The sequence below is a fragment of the Ranitomeya variabilis genome, chromosome 3, assembly GCF_051348905.1.
Source record: "Ranitomeya variabilis isolate aRanVar5 chromosome 3, aRanVar5.hap1, whole genome shotgun sequence".
Lineage (NCBI taxonomy): Eukaryota > Metazoa > Chordata > Amphibia > Anura > Dendrobatidae > Ranitomeya > Ranitomeya variabilis.
In genome coordinates this window covers 5193971-5211879 of record NC_135234.1, presented here as the reverse complement: position 1 = coordinate 5211879, position 17909 = coordinate 5193971, and the positions used below count along the sequence as shown (strand labels likewise).

Sequence of the window (17909 nt, the reverse complement as noted above, 5' to 3'; positions counted from 1 at the left end):
GCAGGATGGCGGCAGCACATGACATAATGGGGAGCAGGATGGGAGCAGCACATGACAGAATGGGGCACAGGATGGGAGCAGCACGTGACAGGATAGGGGCGCAGGATTGCGGCAGCACATGACAGGATAGGGGCGCAGGATGGCGGCAGCACATGACAGAATAGGGGCGCAGGATGGGAGCAGCACAATAAACCTGTAAAAAGAAAAACAGAAAATAAAACTATATGTTAAATGCCCAACAACAACGTATGTTTTAAGGGAGAATTTCAACATTAAACTGGAGTTGCACTCATTATGGTGGACCATTGTAGCTACTATGAGTCCTGACCAAAAGAGTAGCGAAAGTATTAGCGCCCCATTTCTGGAAAGATTGTGCAGTAATCTGAATTCCTTAGGATAAAATACAATGGAATTTATGATATGGAGTGAATCCATGAAACCAGGGTACGAGCCAACATCTCCTGCAGGCGTGGATAAATGTACACTGTGTTCCAAATTATTATGCAAATTGGATTTAAGTGTGATAAAGATTTAATTGTTTTGTTTTTCAAATAAACTCGTGGATGGTATTGTGTCTCAGGGCTCAATGTATCACTGAAATCAATCTTAAACACGTGATAATTAGTTTTCCAGGTGATTCTAATTAAAGGAAAGCTTTTTTGGAGATTATACTGTTATCTTTGGGAGGTTTATTGAGGTGATGACTTTTATTAGACTGACTGTCATTTGCACCAACCATTTAGGAAAATCAGAGAAAAATGTCATTTGTATAATAATTTGGAAGATAGTGTATATTACAGCCATCAGCTGCGCACAGCTCAGAGATCTATCATGGCACCGGTGTGATGGGTTTTATGTAGATTATCGCAATCCTGTTTGAAGTTAGTTGGTTTTAATACAAATTGAATAGTCAGGATAAAGGGAAACTCTGTTATTGTACAGAAATTCACACTTGGCCTCACTGCACATTTAATATTGTCGATCATAAAAGTGAAGTTTGCCCTGATAGATGGGACTTGGTCTCGTAAGGACCATATGAGAACATTCAGCAGCACAGAAAGGAGAGAAGGGAGATTCATCCGATAAGATCTCAGGGATCTAGGAAGCCACCAGCATCATTACCCTCCGCTTTCTCTTATACATCTGCGCAGGTAACAGTCAGTATCTTCTAATTACAGTGGATAGATGGAACTTCCTGGTTGTAGAAAAGAACTTTCAATACACAAAGTCATTTGAACAGTTTTGGGTGGAGGAGAATGTTGAGGTCTAGAGGTAAAATGGAGATCACACGATTGTGATACGGCCGCACTACACCACCGATAAAGCAGCCACAGCCGGTGATGAGAAGAATCTGTGACTTCTCTGCAGTTAGTGGTTACTACTCACCTGGGTAGCCATATGTAGGAATCTCCTCTTTACACCACTCATCCCCCCTCACATATGTCTCTGTAGTATTATTATGGGTCAGATCTTCACCCTGAAACAAATATTGTAAAAGTCACCGACAGATGGAGAAGTCCCATCTATGATCAGCTCTAATCCTGCCATCTCCACCGTTCTCATCACACAAGTATAAAACATATAATACTGGAGGATAAAACAAGACTGAGCACAAGACCTTCACCGGCGTCTACACATAATAGGGGAGATCTCCTGACACCTTCTCTCCATCTACCTGATGGTCCTGAGGAGCACTGGGATCTTCTTGGTTACAGTCCTGTGGAAGAAGAGGACGGGGACATCTCTCTGGTGTTGTCCTCTTACTGGATAGATCTGGAGGGAACACATACAGGGACTGAATTCATTCTTTACATACAGATAATTATAGGCCGTGTGTATTTAGTCCTGTCTATTACCTGGAGATGTGAGGGGCTGGGGAACCTCCATTATGACGTTCTTGTACAGATCTCTGTGTCCTTCTAAATACGCCCACTCCTCCATGGAGAAATAGACAGCGACATCCTGACACCTTATAGGAACCTGACACATACAATGATACCGTCATCCCCCGATCCCTTCATAGTGTTACTGTATAATGTCCCAGCATTCCCAGCAGTGTCACCTCTCCAGTCAGCAGCTCAATCATCTTGTAGGTGAGTTCTAGGATCTTCTGGTCACTGATGTCCTCATGGATCAGGGGGTGAGGTGGAGGCCCCGTGATTGGGATCAGGGGTCTTCCCCATCCCTCAGACATAGGGTCCTGACAGCGATCACTAGAGGTCTTCTTCACCACTGTGTAATCCTGGTAATGGAGAGACACATTAATAAATCTCACTACAGACATTTCCAGAGTCCTCACCTCTCCAGTTCTGTCCATCTGTTATTCCCATAGATAAGAATGATGTAATGTGACGTCATCAGAATCTCTCACCTCTCCAGTAAGCCGGAAGAGGATCTCTAGGGTGAGGTGTAATATCCTCTCCGCCATCTTGTCTCTGTCCATATCCATCTGTGATGGGTAAATCAGGAAAATCCTCTTCTGTAGAAGATCTTCACTGAGAGGATCCGATATTGTAGAGACCTGAATGAGAAGATGAGCCGATGTAACATCAGAAGAATCCTGTAATAATACAATTACTGGAGATAATAAGGAAACATATGAGGAGATTTATTATTTTACAGGATTTAGTTTTCTTTTTTACATCTAAATAGGAAGCAGAAAAATCTGTGTGGTAGCCTGTGGAATAGAAAATCACATTTTTCACCTGGTTTTAGGGAAATATTGCAAGGCCCGTCTAACACCAGACTAAAAATACTGCAAACATTAAAACTCAAAATGTCCTTCCTTCACGAGATTTGGCCCACCACATTTAGGCTCTGTAGAAATAAAGGAGAAAATGGGTGTCTGTGTGTTGTATGCAAAACCACAGTTGTTGCCCAAGAGGTCCTAAAGATTTAGCGGGACAGCACCCAAAGAGTCACTCTTAAAGGGCCAGTAACAATATAGTCGCTAAGGTGGGGCAACATGATAAGCCGTTCTGTCGCAGAAGAAACTGTGTATTGCCTGCAGTGCAGCGGGGTAGGTGCAGTGCGACTTATAGGCAGGGACCACAGGAAAGTTCAAAGCAAATCTCTTTAATGTCCAAAAAAACTCACACAAAGGAAATATGTCCTCCGGATCTCAGCCGGGCTTCCGTAAACACAGTCCAGGACTCAGAACCCGTTGCCGTGGACAATGGCATCGCTGTGTCTTTTGGGTGCGTCAGCGCCTTGAGTTTTCTGGCTCTGTGTTCGCTCCAGACAGACCTGGGTTGCACATAGACACCTGCTCTGCAACTTGCAAACTCTAACCTGACACATCCAAAGCAAAACTGACAGAATTAAATGGAATCATGGCCATAGAGCCACTTTTAAAACCGGGCGTGGAGAGAGGGATTTGCCCACTACCAAACCTGCAAGTCCCTCTAAAAATAAAAGCAGTTAAGTCTAAGTTCACATTTGCGGTCTGCGCCGCAGCGTCGGGCACCGCAGCGTCGCCGCATGCGTCATGCGCCCCTATATTTAACATGGGGGCGCATGGACATTCGTCGCACTTGCGTTTTGCGCCGCATGCGTCCCTGCGGCGCCCGCGTCCGGGCGCAGAGGACGCAGCAAGTTGCATTTTTGCTGCGTCCAAAATCAATGAAAAAAAGGACGCATGCGGCGCAAAACGCAGCGTTGTGCATGCGTTTTGCTGCGTTTTTGTTTGCGTTGTGCGTTGCGGCGCCGACGCTGCGGCGCACAACGCAAATGTGAACGTAGCCTAACAGGTTTTCCTAAGAATCTGACCGAGTCACTGCTTGGACCCAACCCACACATTCTTTTATTTTGCATTGTGATTCACAGGCGTCCTACTGTGAACATAAGGCACTTCAGTGGGTTTAATAAGACTCAGTTCGCATCCTGGGGTACACATATCAACACTCGCATATGATCCCCACTTCTGTTCAAACTTGTGGAGTTGAACCATGACAGGGCATCCGCATTCCCTTGCACCTTCCCTGTTCCATGGTGAAATTGAAGTTTTTTCAGAGACAGGAACCATCGGGTGACTCAAGCATTCCTCTCCTTGGCAATTTCTTATCCAGACCAAGGGTGAATGATCTGTCACCAGGCGAAGCGGTCAACTGAGCAAATAATAGCGTAGGGACTCCAAGGCCCAATTAATGGTCAGGCACTCCTTCTCCACTGTACTATATTTTTTCTTGGCCGGAGTGAGTTTCCTACTTAGGTAGGTGACCGGATGTTCCTCTCCATTCACCTCCTGCAAAAGGACCACTCCTAAGCCAACGTTAGAGGCATCTGTCTTCACAACAAAGTCTCTCTTGAAGTTGGGGCTGATGAGGATGGGCTGTCCGCATAGTGCCACCTTCATAGACTGATAGGCTTCCACCGCACCATGACTTTCCCTTTAGGAGGTCGGTTAGGGGTGTTGTTCTCCCAGAGAATTTAGGTATAAACCTCCAGAAATACCCAACGATGCTGACAAACGCTTTTACCTGTTTGGCAGTAACAGGTCGGGCCAGTTCTGTATGGCTTCAATTTTACTTATTTGGTATTTGATATCCCCACGGCCGATCACGTATCCTAAGTACTGGCCTTCTTCATACACTATTGCACATTTCTTGGGATTCGCCGTCAAGCCTGCGGCTCTGAGCCAATCTACCACTGCCTGAACCTGGGACAAGTGGGAATGCCAGTCCGTACTAAAGATTATGATGTCATCCAAGTACACTGATTCATACTTCTGATGGGGTTCTAGCACTTTGTTCATCAGGCTCTGGAACGTGGCTGGGTCCCCATGTAGTCCAAAGGGCAGGATGACATAGTGGTACAGACCCTTTGGTGTTATTATTTATTTATATAGCACCATTAATTCCATGGTGCTGTACATTAGACGGGGTTACATCAAAATACAAATATCACTTACACTAAACAAAACTAACAATGGCAGACTGGTATAGAGAGAAGAGGACCCTGCCCTTGCTGGCTGACCTTCTACAGGATTATGGGGAAGGAGACAGTAGGTTGAGGGTTGCAGTAGCTCCAATGGTGTTGAGGTGGCCATGTGGTCATTACAGGTTGTAAGCTTTTTGGAAGAGAAGGGTTTTCAAGTTCCGTTTGAAGGATCCAAATGTGGTGGATAACCAGTTGGGGCACAGAATTCCAGATGATGGGGGATATTAGGGAGAAGTCTTGGAGGCGATTGGGTGAGGAGCGAATAAGGATGGAGGAGAGAAGGAGGTCTTGGGAGGACCAGAAATTACGTGAGGGAAGATATTGAGAGATTAGTTGAGAGATTAGTTCGGAAATATACGGAGGAGAAAGGTTATGGATGGCTTTGTAGGTCAGTGTTATTAGTTTAAACTGGATACACTGGGAAATTGGGAGCCAATGAAGGGATTTGCAAAGAGGGGAAGCAGGAGTGTAGTGAGGAGTGAGATTAATTAGTCGGGCAGCAGAGTTCAGGATGGACTGGAGGGGTGCGAGAGTGTTAGAAGGTAGGCCACAGAGGACGATATTGCAGTAGTCGAGGCGGGAGATGATTAGGGCATACACAAGCATTTTGATAGAGCGAGGGTTGAGGAAAGGATAGGTTCTTGAAATATTTTTGAGCTGGAGGCGACAGGAGATGGCGAGAGCTTGGATGTGCGGTTTAAAGGACAGGGCAGAGTCCAGGGTTACTCCAAGGCAGCAGATTACCGGGACAGGGGAAAGTGTGAATTCATTTATTGTGATAGATATATCAGGTTATGAAGGCGGTCTTCTCTTTTGCTAACTTGGCGAGAGGTACCTGCCAGTAACCCTTGGTCAGATCGAGCATGGTAAAGTACTGGGCCGGCCCTAGTCGCTCTATCAGCTCGTCCACCCAAGGCATAGCATAAAGGTCGAACTTCGACACCTCAATCAATTTGCGGAAGTTATTACAGAACAGTAATGATCCGTCCGGCTTTGGGATTAGCACAATGGGGCTAGCCCAGTCACTCCGAGGTGCCTTAAATACAGTGAAGGGAATAATTACTTGATCCCTTGCTGATTTTGTAAGTTTACCCACTGACAAAGCTTATAATTTTAAGGGAAGGTTAATTTTAACATTGAGAGATTGAATATCAAAAGTAAAATCCAGAATATCACTTACATGGAGAAACTAAAAAAAAAACACCTTGTGGTGAATATATATAGTGCTGGACAGCCAGCCTGCTAATACTATGGGCGTGATCAATAGGCTGTTATCCAGACACTGTGCATCAAACTTACCTGTGTGAATAGCGTCTTATGCAAGCCCTATCTGTGTGCAATTTTGCTACTAGGCAGCCAACCCCTTCATTATTTAGGTGAGTGGGTGGTTCTCATCAGTAGCTTATACCTGTGCTGCTCCAGCCTTTATCAGCGGGGGGCCTGCTGCATCCTGCTAGTGCGTTTGTCATTTAACAAGGTTTTGGTGAGGCTACTTTTTATGATATAAAATCTAGAAAATCCACATTGTATAAATTATATAAATGTATTTTCATTTTGCAGTGAGAAATAAGTATTTGATCCCTCTGACAAAAAAGACTTAATACTTGGTGGTAAAACCCTTGTTGGTAAGCCCAGCAGTCAGACGTTTCTGTAGCTGATGATGAGGTTTGCGCACATGTCAGGAGGAATTTTGCTCCACTCCTCTTTGCAGATCATCTCTTAATCATTAAGATTTTGAGGCCGTCGCTTCGCTACTCGGAGCTTCAACTCCCTCCATAAGTTTTCTATGGGATTACGGTCAGGATGACAGGTATACGTCCCGGTGTTTCCGAGAATACATCTGTATTCTCTTATACTAATTTCTGCAGCTCTCGACACTGCCATTTCAAGAGAGTGTCTCCTATCTTTACCTCTCACTCGGCTTCCGCCCAGGCTAATTTCGGAGGTCCCCAGATGATATGTCTGGAGTCGCATCCGTTAGCATACACTCCCGGTCTTTCCACGCTTTCAACAGATTGACATGATACAACTGTTCAGGTTTTCTTTTCCCAGGCTGGTAAACTCTCTAGTTCACTTCCCACACTTTTTGCTGAATTTCATATGGCCCTTGCCTCTTGACCATAAGCATGCTTTCGACGATGGGTACCAAGACTAAAACCCAAAACTAAAAAGTCCCGCTTTAAAAGAGCGTACCGTGGCTTTTTTGTTATACGCGGCTCTGCGCTGACTGAGCATCCACCAAATGCTCTTTCACTATAGGCATGACCACTGCAATCCGGTCCTGCATACTGGCCATGTGCTCTATCACACTCTTATGTGGCATAGGTTCCTGCTCCGACGTCTCTTTGACTATGTGCAGCAGACGCCCAGGATGTCTGCCGTACAGTAGCTCAAAGGGTGAAAATCCCGTGGAGGTCTGCAGTACCTCTCGAATAGCGAACATCAAGTAAGGCAGCAACTAGTGATGAGTGAGTGTATTCGTTACTATTCGCACAGATAATACAGTATTCGGGTTACTCGTTACATTGCGAGTATTTGTGTACCCGCCTCGCTATATTCAGATGTTCCGCTGTGCAGTTTTGGCACCTCCTTTGCAGCCACTAAACATGCTGGGCTTCTTAACCAATCACAGTGTAACACCTGCACTGGGAACTGTCAGGGCAGCTACTGGTATACTGGGACTTACAGACACTAAGAAGAGCTTTGCAGCTGCTGTTAAACAGGGACCTACAGATTAGCAGATTTTCCCCTGAGCTGCAGTGGACTACAATTCCCAGGGACCCTTGTTTCAGTCAGATGACACAGCCTGGATTGGATGAGGAGGGACTTGGAGGGAGGAGCTGGGCAGAAAGTGAAAGCAAGAGATCAGAGAAAGAAAAGAGCGTGGCAACTTGCTGTGAGACTGAGCACGGCGGACTTGCATCCCTCTACGCTGCAGTGTTGCTCTCCCCTCGGATATACCAGCGCTGCTGGAGAGAGCGTGGCTTTTTTTTATCCTCTGGAGCAAGTTACATCAAGAACTTGGAGAGTTCTGCCGGCACTCCCACCGTATAAAGGACTAAATCCGGCCGTTGGAGATGCACAGTGAGTGCCCTTCTGAGACTTGTGGTCCTACCAGCGCTATTTACAGTGATTACACTACAGCCCAGACTATTGCCATTAATATTCATCTAAGCGCACAAACTGTTCTAATTTGCGCGCCAACATCTGCGGCAACTGGGCTCCAACGTTTGGACTGAATTAAACCGGAAGAAACAAAAAAACCTGCTACGTTATACTTGCAGAGTTGAAGTAGAATTAGTGTGTGATGTGTACATGACTTTGACAGAGCACAGTTACTTGTATTGCATGTTATTCTTTTAAATCCATCTGATTTATGCTGCATAGCAATAAACCTGTTAAACTGTTTTACTCCTGATCCCTGTGAGTGTGTACTGAGTGTGGCAGGGGCTTCCCGAGTCAGCCCCTGGCAGAAGATAATAGTCCTTCTGCAGTCCCAGAGAGAGTTCCAATCAAGATTCGGGTGGAGGCACTGCACCCTGGAGAGGTGAGACCCCCCATAACACCCAGTGTACCGTGGTAGCCCTAAAGGGGTGTTACAACAGTAATGCCGCAGACATCTTGGTTGTGGCATTACTGTGATTGGCTGATTGCCCAGCGTCATAGGGTCTATTTAAGCCCTGCCGCCACCATTTTGTGCACATTGCATCCGGAGCCTGCATTCTACAAGCATAGGGAGAGATCGCTCAGCTGCTAGGGCGAGTCTTGAGGCTATGTACACACGTTGCGGATTTTGCTGCGAATCCGCAGCGGATTTGACGTTGCGGATCTGCAGCTGTTTTCCATACGTTGTACAGTACTATGTAAACGTATGGAAAACAAAATCCGCAGTGCACATGCTGCGGAAAAAAACGTGCGGAAACGCAGCGGTGTTTTTTCCGAGGAAGTCAATTCTTTGTGCGGATTCCACAGCGGTTTACACCTGCTCCTCAATAGGAATCCACAAGTTTAAAACCGCAGGTGGAATCCGCACAAAAACCGCGGTAAATCGTTGGCAAATCCACGGGTAATCCGCAGTGCGGTTTACCTGCGGATTTTGAAAAAAAGTGCGGAAAAATCCGCGCACCAATCCGCAATGTGCGCACACAGCCTTAGGCCTCTTGATAAATCAAAAGCCCTTTTCAGGGCTATCTGCAGTGTATACTAGGTCTGTGTAGAGTAGGGAGAGAGAGATATCGAGCAGGGACAGTTTAAAGGAGCCGTCACTAGCTCCATAATACCACCAAAAAATAGCTCTTTTCAGAGCTGAAGACACACAACAAAGTCAGAGTCCAGGGAGAGAGAGATTGTGTATTAGGTAGGGGGAGGGTAAAGTTTTCTTCCAGGGTCCATCTTAAAACAGCTCTTGTTAGAGGCAAAGCAATATTTTTCCAGCACACAGAGTCCTAGCATTTACTGCTGCTTTTTTTTTAAGCTCTGATCTATTTTCCTCACTGTTTTGGGGGTCAGAGCTTGGCTTCTGCTGTCCACATTAGTCCACTTAAAAAGGCGTTAAATCCCCTACGCAAAGCAGTAGTCCAAACATTTCCTACTGCCTGCTACCAAGCCCGCACCAGACCATTTTCCCCGCTGTTTTTGTGGTCATGTAAGCAGGTAGCAGGATGCAGTGTCAGACAGAAGGCAGAGCAATGGTTAACAAATAAAACAGTTTTAATTTAACAGGTGGCTAACTCCTCGAAGGGAAATGAAGGGTTAAATGGGGAGAATAACAGTCCAATTGTAAAGGATATACAGAGTAAAAGAACAATGAATCAGATAACGGCAGTTCTTGTGAATGCTGCAAGGGAGTCAATAGCGCTAACAACGGCTGGCGCGGTGCTTGAACAAGAAGGTCCTGTAGGCAACAGGTATCTGTCTTCTGGCGGCAGCGGTCAGTCTCCGGTACCTTCCACTGAGCCCCTAGTCCATGAACATATGCGGCCAGAGCAAACAAGGCCGCAGCTCGATCAGAGCCCCCCCTGGCTGAGAACGTCTGTCCAGAACCCGATTCTCTTTTTGCGGCACGTGCGCTGTACTCAGGTTCACGAAGCACATAGCACCTCGCTCTCTGCCAGCTACTGGGGGCGCTGCACTTTTCTCTCTCTGTGCTGCGTGCTGCCTGTTCCTGCCAAGACTGGTGCCGACAGCAGCTGGCGTGATGTTTCTCCAACGAGGTCCTGCAGACCACGGTCCGACGAAGAGGGCATCAACGAACAGTCCTGAACTCTGCCCTGGATCTTAGGCTGGCGTGCAGTGCTTAGCTGAACAGGGCTACCGGCTCTTTCCTTATTACTGCGATGGGCTCCAGCAGGGTCCCGACAAAGGATCGGCCGCGTGTCGTTGCAGCCCGGCTGCGCGCCCCTCAGAGCCCGCTGTGCACATACCTTGCCTCTGTCACTGCCAGCGGGAAACTGCCCGAGCACTGCGCGTGCTTTTACTTATAACCGCGCCCCCAGCTTCCAGGTCAGGAAACCTGTCTGGGCCTTTTTGCCTTTCCCCGGACAACATGGGACGCAGCCTCAGCAGCTCCGGACCCGGTCTGGCACAGATACCCACAGTCTGGTCTTCCTCCTTACAGTCACAGCCTGCCTTCTGCTGTCCACATTAGTCCACTTAAAAGGCGGTTAGTGCCCTATGGAAATCAGTAGTCCAAAAATTTCCTATTACCTGCTACCAAGCATGCACCATTCCATTTCCCCCACTATTTTGCCCGGTGTGCCGTCCCTGCGTTACACAAACATGCGTTAAACAATCTGAACCGTGCTCTCACCAAAACGCTGTAACTGGGATGGTCCATCTAGCAACAGACACCTGGACAAGTTGCTGTGGACAGGGACGATACATTTCTATCACAGCACACTCGGTGAATCTGGTGGAGGGTGGGACAAAGGCTCAAACTGGAACATCACACATCCTACCCACGCCAAGAATAGCGGGTCCAACTTCTGTCAGGGTTTCCGCATCTTCACATTCCTCATCCTCTCTCCCCTTCTCCTGCTCCTCATCCACTGCTGAAGCACCCTCCCCATCACTGCCAAGCAGGGACCTGTGCAGCAGCGCAGTGGCAAAGCGGGAACACGCTCTGCTGAAGCTGATCTGTTTAGGTCATAAATAACACATAGCAGCAGAGCTGTGGCAAGCTTTAAAACAACAGACCGATCAGTGGCTCTCCCCGCTGCACCTCTAACCCGGTCTGGTCGTCTGCAATAATGGGCGTAACCTGGTGGCGGCTTTAAAGGTCGACAAGCTGGTACATGTGCCATGCAGGGCTCAGGTGCTGAACCTAGTTGTTCAGAATTTTCTGAAAAGTTACCCTGCCTTGCCGTATTTACTTGAGGAGGTGCACCGTATTAGTGCCCATTTCCTACATTCCTTTACCGCTTTTGCTGGTCTTGCAGCGCTGCAAAAAGCACTTGAGTTTGCCAAGTCACCGACTCATTTGCGACCTGCTCACGTGGTGGAACCCAACCTATCATATGTTGGCGAGGATTAGTGAGCAGCAGAGGGCAGTAGCTGAATACCAGCTTCAACATGCCCGCCAGACTGTCAGCCACCACACATAACAACTGTTGAGTGGGTGTGGATCGCTGACATTTGTGAGGTTCTTGAGAACTTTGAGTACTGCACCAACCTCGTGAGTGGTGATCAGGCTATTATCAGCATAACCATCCCGCTGCTATGTCTCTTGAAACAGTCACTGCATAATCTCAAAGAGGAAGCTTTGAGTGCCCAGCATGTTGGTATGGAGCCAGATTTCACAATGGGTGATACTACCCAGCCAATATTCTGAGGCAACATTGGGTCATGAGAAGGAAGATGAGGAGGGGGAGGACTTGTTTTTCTGTGCTACCTATGGGACTCCTAATGCTACAGAGGGGACACCCAACCCAAGTTTCATGTCTGTGCAGCCTGGATGGACTGGAGAGGAGCAGGTGGAGGAGGAGGCGAGTCAGCGTGAGGAGAGGATGGGTATTGTTCTTACTGTTGGGGCACACAGAACATTTGCCTTTTTGCAGCTTAGCTCACAAGGCACAGTTCATGTGTAAGTGTCTGGTTGAACACCTTTCTCGATCTGCGGTACAAGGAGAAATTCCCTTCTCTCCTTTTAGAGTCACCAAAGAGGTTTACAATGGAATTGTTCGAGAGTCATTGTAGATCAGTTGCTGAAGACATCACCCTGAGACAATGCTGGTGCCAGAGGTAGTGGCTGTTTTCAACACCAAGGGATAATGGGGAGAGACACGAACACCAGGTCCAACAAAGGTGGGGGGAAAATGTGCACAAATAGGGCAATGCTCAATAAACCAGCACCACAGCAAGGGCTATTGAGTCGCTCGCCAGGGCCATGGGGTACTCTGTACCGGGTCCTGCGGTTCACAGGAGGATGTCACGGTGGCGACCTGTTCCGTGGCCCTGGGCGCCCATGTAAAAGTGAAAGGTCTTTAAGGGGAATAAAGTTTATGTTCATGACGCCACCTGTGGTATTCGGTCAGTGGGGACCGACGCTGCTTTAAGGGGTCCTCTGGGGTGATGTTATGGCAGCTAGATGGTATAACCTCCCACAGGTGAAATGTATCCCCAGCGCTCCCGGTGTGTAGATGGAAGATGGTGAATGGTGCAGTAAAGAACGAGGACACAGGGTTGCAGTCTCTTTACCTGGTTTATTGTCGACTTCAGGCAGCCACAGTCCAGAGCACCAGATCACAGGGCTGGCAGGGTCCAGCCGGCTTGGAGGCAAGTTAGGAGTCCCCTTATCTAGGTGGCAATCTTAGCCTTCCTCTAGTGCCGTGGTGTTGTAGTCCCTTACTGCCTATGGCTTCACATAAGGTCCTCACAGGTGTTCTCTCTCTCTCCCCCGTATAGGATAGAACACGACCAGCATGACTGGTGACTTGGGGCGGTTTATAGGGACTCTATCATGCCCCAGCCTCTAAGGGTGTCACTGTGCCTCCTGGGTACTAAGGTGGACAGGGAATGCAGAGTTCAGCTGTCCTGCCGATCTCTGATGCAAGTCGTGGAGAGCCTTATGATCCTCGGTGTTCCGGCTACTGGTCTATGCGCCTCAGAAGGAGACAGCCTGCTTGGGGCTGGTCTCCCCCTGGTATCCTCTCCTGTGCTTTGCTCTCCTGCATGTTCACTGCAATGTATTCGGCTTTCTGAATGTCTCTTTCCAGAAACTGCTGCACTGCAGCTACACAGCTCCGTAAACCCGCTTCTGCCTCAGACTGATCCAGTCTGTTTCCTGGCAAGAACTGTTCTGACCTTCCCTACAGACTACCAGATATATATATATATATATATATATATATATATATATATATACACATATATATAGGGAGTCACCAAGTAAATAGGATCAAAAGCTCGCCTTGGTAGCCTGGAGTGTGAATGTGTTGCATGTTTGTGGTACCTGGTTACAGTTATCCCTTCTTGCCTTCAAGCGTAACATCACTCTCCCTGTGAGGAAAGCAATGCTACTGTGATGACCAGGACCCTGGGGCACCACACTATCTGTGCCTGTAACAATGCCAAGGAGAGAGAAGTTGCAGAACATGGTCAAGGGGTACTTAAGTGACCATACGTGCATGCTTTCTGACGCTTCAGTTTCCTTTAATTATTGGGTGTCCAAGCTGAACACTTGGCCCGACCTCTCCTTATATACTTTGGAGATGCTGGCCTGCCCGGCTGCTAGTGTGATGTTAGAGCGTGGGTAAATCATCACTGATATGTGCACACACCTCTCCATGGAAAATGTAGACAGACTTAGGCCGGGATCACACATACGCGAGATACGGCCGAGTCTCGCAGGTGAAAACCCAGCACTACCAGTTGCTCTACGACCTCGCCCCAGATTTTATCAACCCTGTATAGTAACTCCTGGTTGATCGCCATATGTGGGAACACCGTCTCTGCACCCGGTTGCTGAGCCACCCCAGTTATCTCGATTATCCTTTCCTGTGCCTGGGATCCTGGAGCTGAGCTGTCCCAAACGTACCAGGGTACACTTCCAGCTCAGGGATCAACGGTGTCTCCTCGACCTCTCCTGCCAATAGCTCTAGGGGAAACCTATCGGGGATACACTCGGTCCCTAGGTTGGAAACCACTATGACAGGTATCCCTGACTCAGGATCTTTGGGTTCTGCACCCGGAATAACATTTACCCTGGAAGGGTTAATTTTATTTTTGCACAGAGACCAAAAGAAGGGCAAATCCCTTCCCAGCACAGACCCATAAGGAAGGGTATTCACTACCTCTACCACATGTTTAATCCCCACTGGGCATAATAAATGAGAATTTCACTGTCGCGTATTCGCGGAGTTCACCATGTATACACACAACGCCCACATTTTTCCAAGTGGGTTCTAAGCCCGAGATTATTGACTCATGCACAAGTGTCCCTAGGCTCCCTGAGTCCAGAAGGGCCTCGGCCTGGTGTCCGTTGTCGCGCACCTGGCACAGATGTGGTTCACTCGCTGGGACGAATGGATCTGCGGTGAAAACGACATGGGCATACATCGACATACGGCAAGTATACCCGCAGTCCATAGGTTCAGCTGTCAGGGAGCAGTTGGCAGCCACATGTCCTGGCCCTTGGCACCGCCAACACTTAATAGCTGGGCATGACTGGACCTCGCGCCCAATTTAGGGGAAACGGGTCCCTTGTCACTCTCACTTCGGGGTACCCCCTCAGTACAGGCTCGGTCCTGGTTGGCTTCAGCAGGGGGTCGGGGTCTTTTGCAGGCCCCTGGGCTAGCGGGGCCCAACGTGATAACTGTAGTGGAGCGGAGTCCCATATAAAGTCCTGAGTGGCCGTACACTGCTCAATCAGGCTTACCACCTGTTCTAATGTGCCGGGATTCCCTTGGCCCACCCAACACTGAATAGCGGCTGGCAGAGATCTTTCTAGCCGATCGACCACCACCCTCTCCACCATCTGGTAAGGGGTTAAGGTCTCAAGCTGAAGCCATTTTTTACCAGCTGCATTAAGTCATATGTCTGAGACCTGGCGGGGCGAGACTCAGCAAAAGACCACTGAAACACCTGTTGGGCCATACATACGTATTAACCCCCAGTCAGGCAAGGATCTCACCTCTCAGTTTCTCATATTCTAGGGCATCATCCCGACTGAGGTCCAAGTAGACCTTATGGGCATCTCCCGTCAGGAAGGTGACCACTACTTCAGCCCACTGGGACATCGGCAAGCTCTCCCTCTCTGCTGTGTTCTCAAACACGGTGAGGAAAGCCTACAAATTGTCCTCAAGACTCATCTTCCTCAGTGCTGACCAAACCTTGTACCGGGCCTCAGAACGGATAGGTGGTCGCTTGTGATGGCGCCTTTCTCAGGGCCGCAAGCTGCTGTAGAGTCAGCTCATTAGTTTTCTGCTGCTGCTGATACAGCAGCTGCTGATGATGATTGTGCTGCTGCAATTGGTGCTGCACCTGCTGCCGCTTCTGCTGCCATTGCTACGTTTGTTGCTGCTAAAGCCGCAGCTGCTGCTGCTGCGTGAGGGCCAACTGCTTAAGTATTTCCTCCATCTTGTCAGCAGGCTTGAGCTGTAGCATTGCAGGCTTAATTACTGACATGCAGAGACCTTTGGATATGCCTTAGTTCACACTGCCCACATTCTCCAACCATATGTAGTGCAGCAGGGTAGGTGTAGTGTGACAGATAGGCAGGGACCACAGGAAAGTTCAAAGAAAATGTCTGTAATGTAGAAAAAAAACTCACACAAAGAAATGATATCCTCCGCATCGCAGACAGGTTTCCGTAAACAGAGTCCAGGACTCAGAACCTGTTGCCGTGGACAATGGCACCGCCGTGTCTTTTGGGTTGGCCAGCTGCTTTGAGTTCCCTGGCTCTGTCTTAGGTCCACACAGACCTGGATTGTACAGAGACACCAACTTGCAAACGCCAAACTGACACATCCAAAGCAAAAACGACAGAATTAAATGGAATCGTGGCCATAGAGCCACTTTCAAAACCTGGCGACGACAGTGGGATTTGCCCACTACGAAACCCGCAAATCCCTCTAAAAATAAAAGCCCTTAATGGGTTTTCCTAAGAATCTGACTGAGTCACTGCTTGAACCCAACCCACACTTTCTTTTATTTTGCCTTGTGACTCACAGGCATCCTGCTGTGAACATAAGGCACTCCAGTGGGTTTAATAAGACTCAGTTCGCATCCTGGGGGGACACATATCGACCCTCGCATATATCCCTCACTGCCTCACTGTAAGAGCATTCTGGTTACCTATAGCAACCAGAGTGCATCGTTCATCATTGGAGCTCCTGAGGTAAACTGAAAGCTGAGCTCTGATTGGATGCTATGGACAACTACAACAGTCTGATTATGAGGCAGTGACACATTTTCTGCTTTATATATATAGATTCACCTATTAGATCTCTGATCAGTGTGAGGTGATTACTAAGGGTCATAACACTAAGGACTGTGTTTTAAAATGTCACCCAAAAAATGGCCAACTATTGGGCAAGTTAATCCAAGAGCTAAGAAAGCAAACTGTCTCAAACAGCTGAGACAAGTGAACAATGCAAGTCCTGGCCTGAAAAAAAAACGGATGAGACAGGATGAAGCAAGGGATGCAGAAACATCTGAACAAAGGGAATGTCGTCTTCAGGAGAAATGAATGAGACAGGCTGAATCTAGGGGCGTGGAAACATCTGAACAAAAAGATGAATGACGTCAAAATGATGCAGGCAGATTGACTTGAGTCTGGAAGCGTTTCACTACGACCCAAATCAGGACTATAACTCACATCTTAAAGCCATAATAAGCAAAATGGGCAAAATATGAAAACATTGTCAAGCAAAAAAGTTTAACTTTTAATTGACTGGTATGTGTTGGTCAAATGGTGAAGTCAGTTTGCCACCTTTAAGTCTACCTCCTGAACCATTTATTTCATACATGTCAGAAACAACTCATGAGCCTAAGCATTTACTGTAAACTATTAGGAGATACAATCCGTCTTTCCAGATGACATCCTTTGGTACGACAGCTGGACTTAAGGAAGCTGCATTTATGTCGACTTTTAAAGTCCAGGGACAAATATATTACAAAATAGATTTGATGCTTCCTGTAGCAAATCTAGAACCAACATTTTTAGAAATTTACTGTTTTGGAGACGAACAGATGCAAGCTGATCGACATTGTGAAACTATGCCTGAGACAGACAAAGACATCGTCGGTGAGCACAAAAGGAGATGTAATTCTCCCAGTGTTAATGAAGTAGCTATTGTAATGGTTAGACGGAACTTTCTAAGGCGAGACATAATTATTCAGCGATGAAGGGAAAATCTTCAACGTGTTGCGGAAACATATACACTCACCGGCCACTTTATTAGGTACACCATGCTAGTAACGGGTTGGACCCCTTTTGCCTTCAGAACTGCCTCAATTCTTCGTGGCATAGATTCAACAAGGTGCTGGAAGCATTCCTCAGAGATTTTGGTCCATATTGACATGATGGCATCACACAGTTGCCGCAGATTTGTCGGCTGCACATCCCAAAGATGCTCCATACAAGGCAGGATGGATCCATGCTTTCATGTTGTTTACGCCAAATTCTGACCCTACCATCCGAATGTCGCAGCAGAAATCGAGACTCATCAGACCAAGCAACGTTTTTCCAATCTTCTACTGTCCAATTTCGATGAGCTTGTACAAATTGTAGCCTCAGTTTCCTGTTCTTAGCTGAAAGGAGTGGTACCCGGTGTGGTCTTCTGCTGCTGTAGCCCATCTGCCTCAAAGTTCGACGCACTGTGCGTTCAGAGATGCTCTTAGGCCTACCTTGGTTGTAACGGGTGGCGATTTGAGTCACTGTTGCCTTTCTATCAGCTCGAACCAGTCTGCCCATTCTCCTCTGACCTCTGGCATCAACAAGGCATTTCCGCCCACAGAACTGCCGCTCACTG

General features: G+C 47.6%; 2 protein-coding genes across 2 annotated transcripts in view; one reads left to right on the top strand and one right to left on the bottom strand.

Annotated features, from left to right (window-relative positions):
- Positions 1-17909, top strand: part of LOC143814893 (uncharacterized) — a 748367-nt gene that overhangs the window by 260101 nt on the left and 470357 nt on the right. The gene's annotated exons all lie outside the window — the stretch shown is intronic.
- The window catches only part of LOC143814894 (uncharacterized), a 179068-nt gene that overhangs the window by 27806 nt on the left and 133353 nt on the right, over positions 1-17909 (bottom strand). The window contains exons 6-7 of the mRNA XM_077293562.1: positions 1676-1773; positions 1387-1477 (exon numbers count right to left, since the gene is read on the bottom strand). Coding sequence (XP_077149677.1) covers positions 1387-1477; positions 1676-1773 — 189 coding nt within the window. The remainder of the gene's footprint in view (positions 1-1386; positions 1478-1675; positions 1774-17909) is intronic.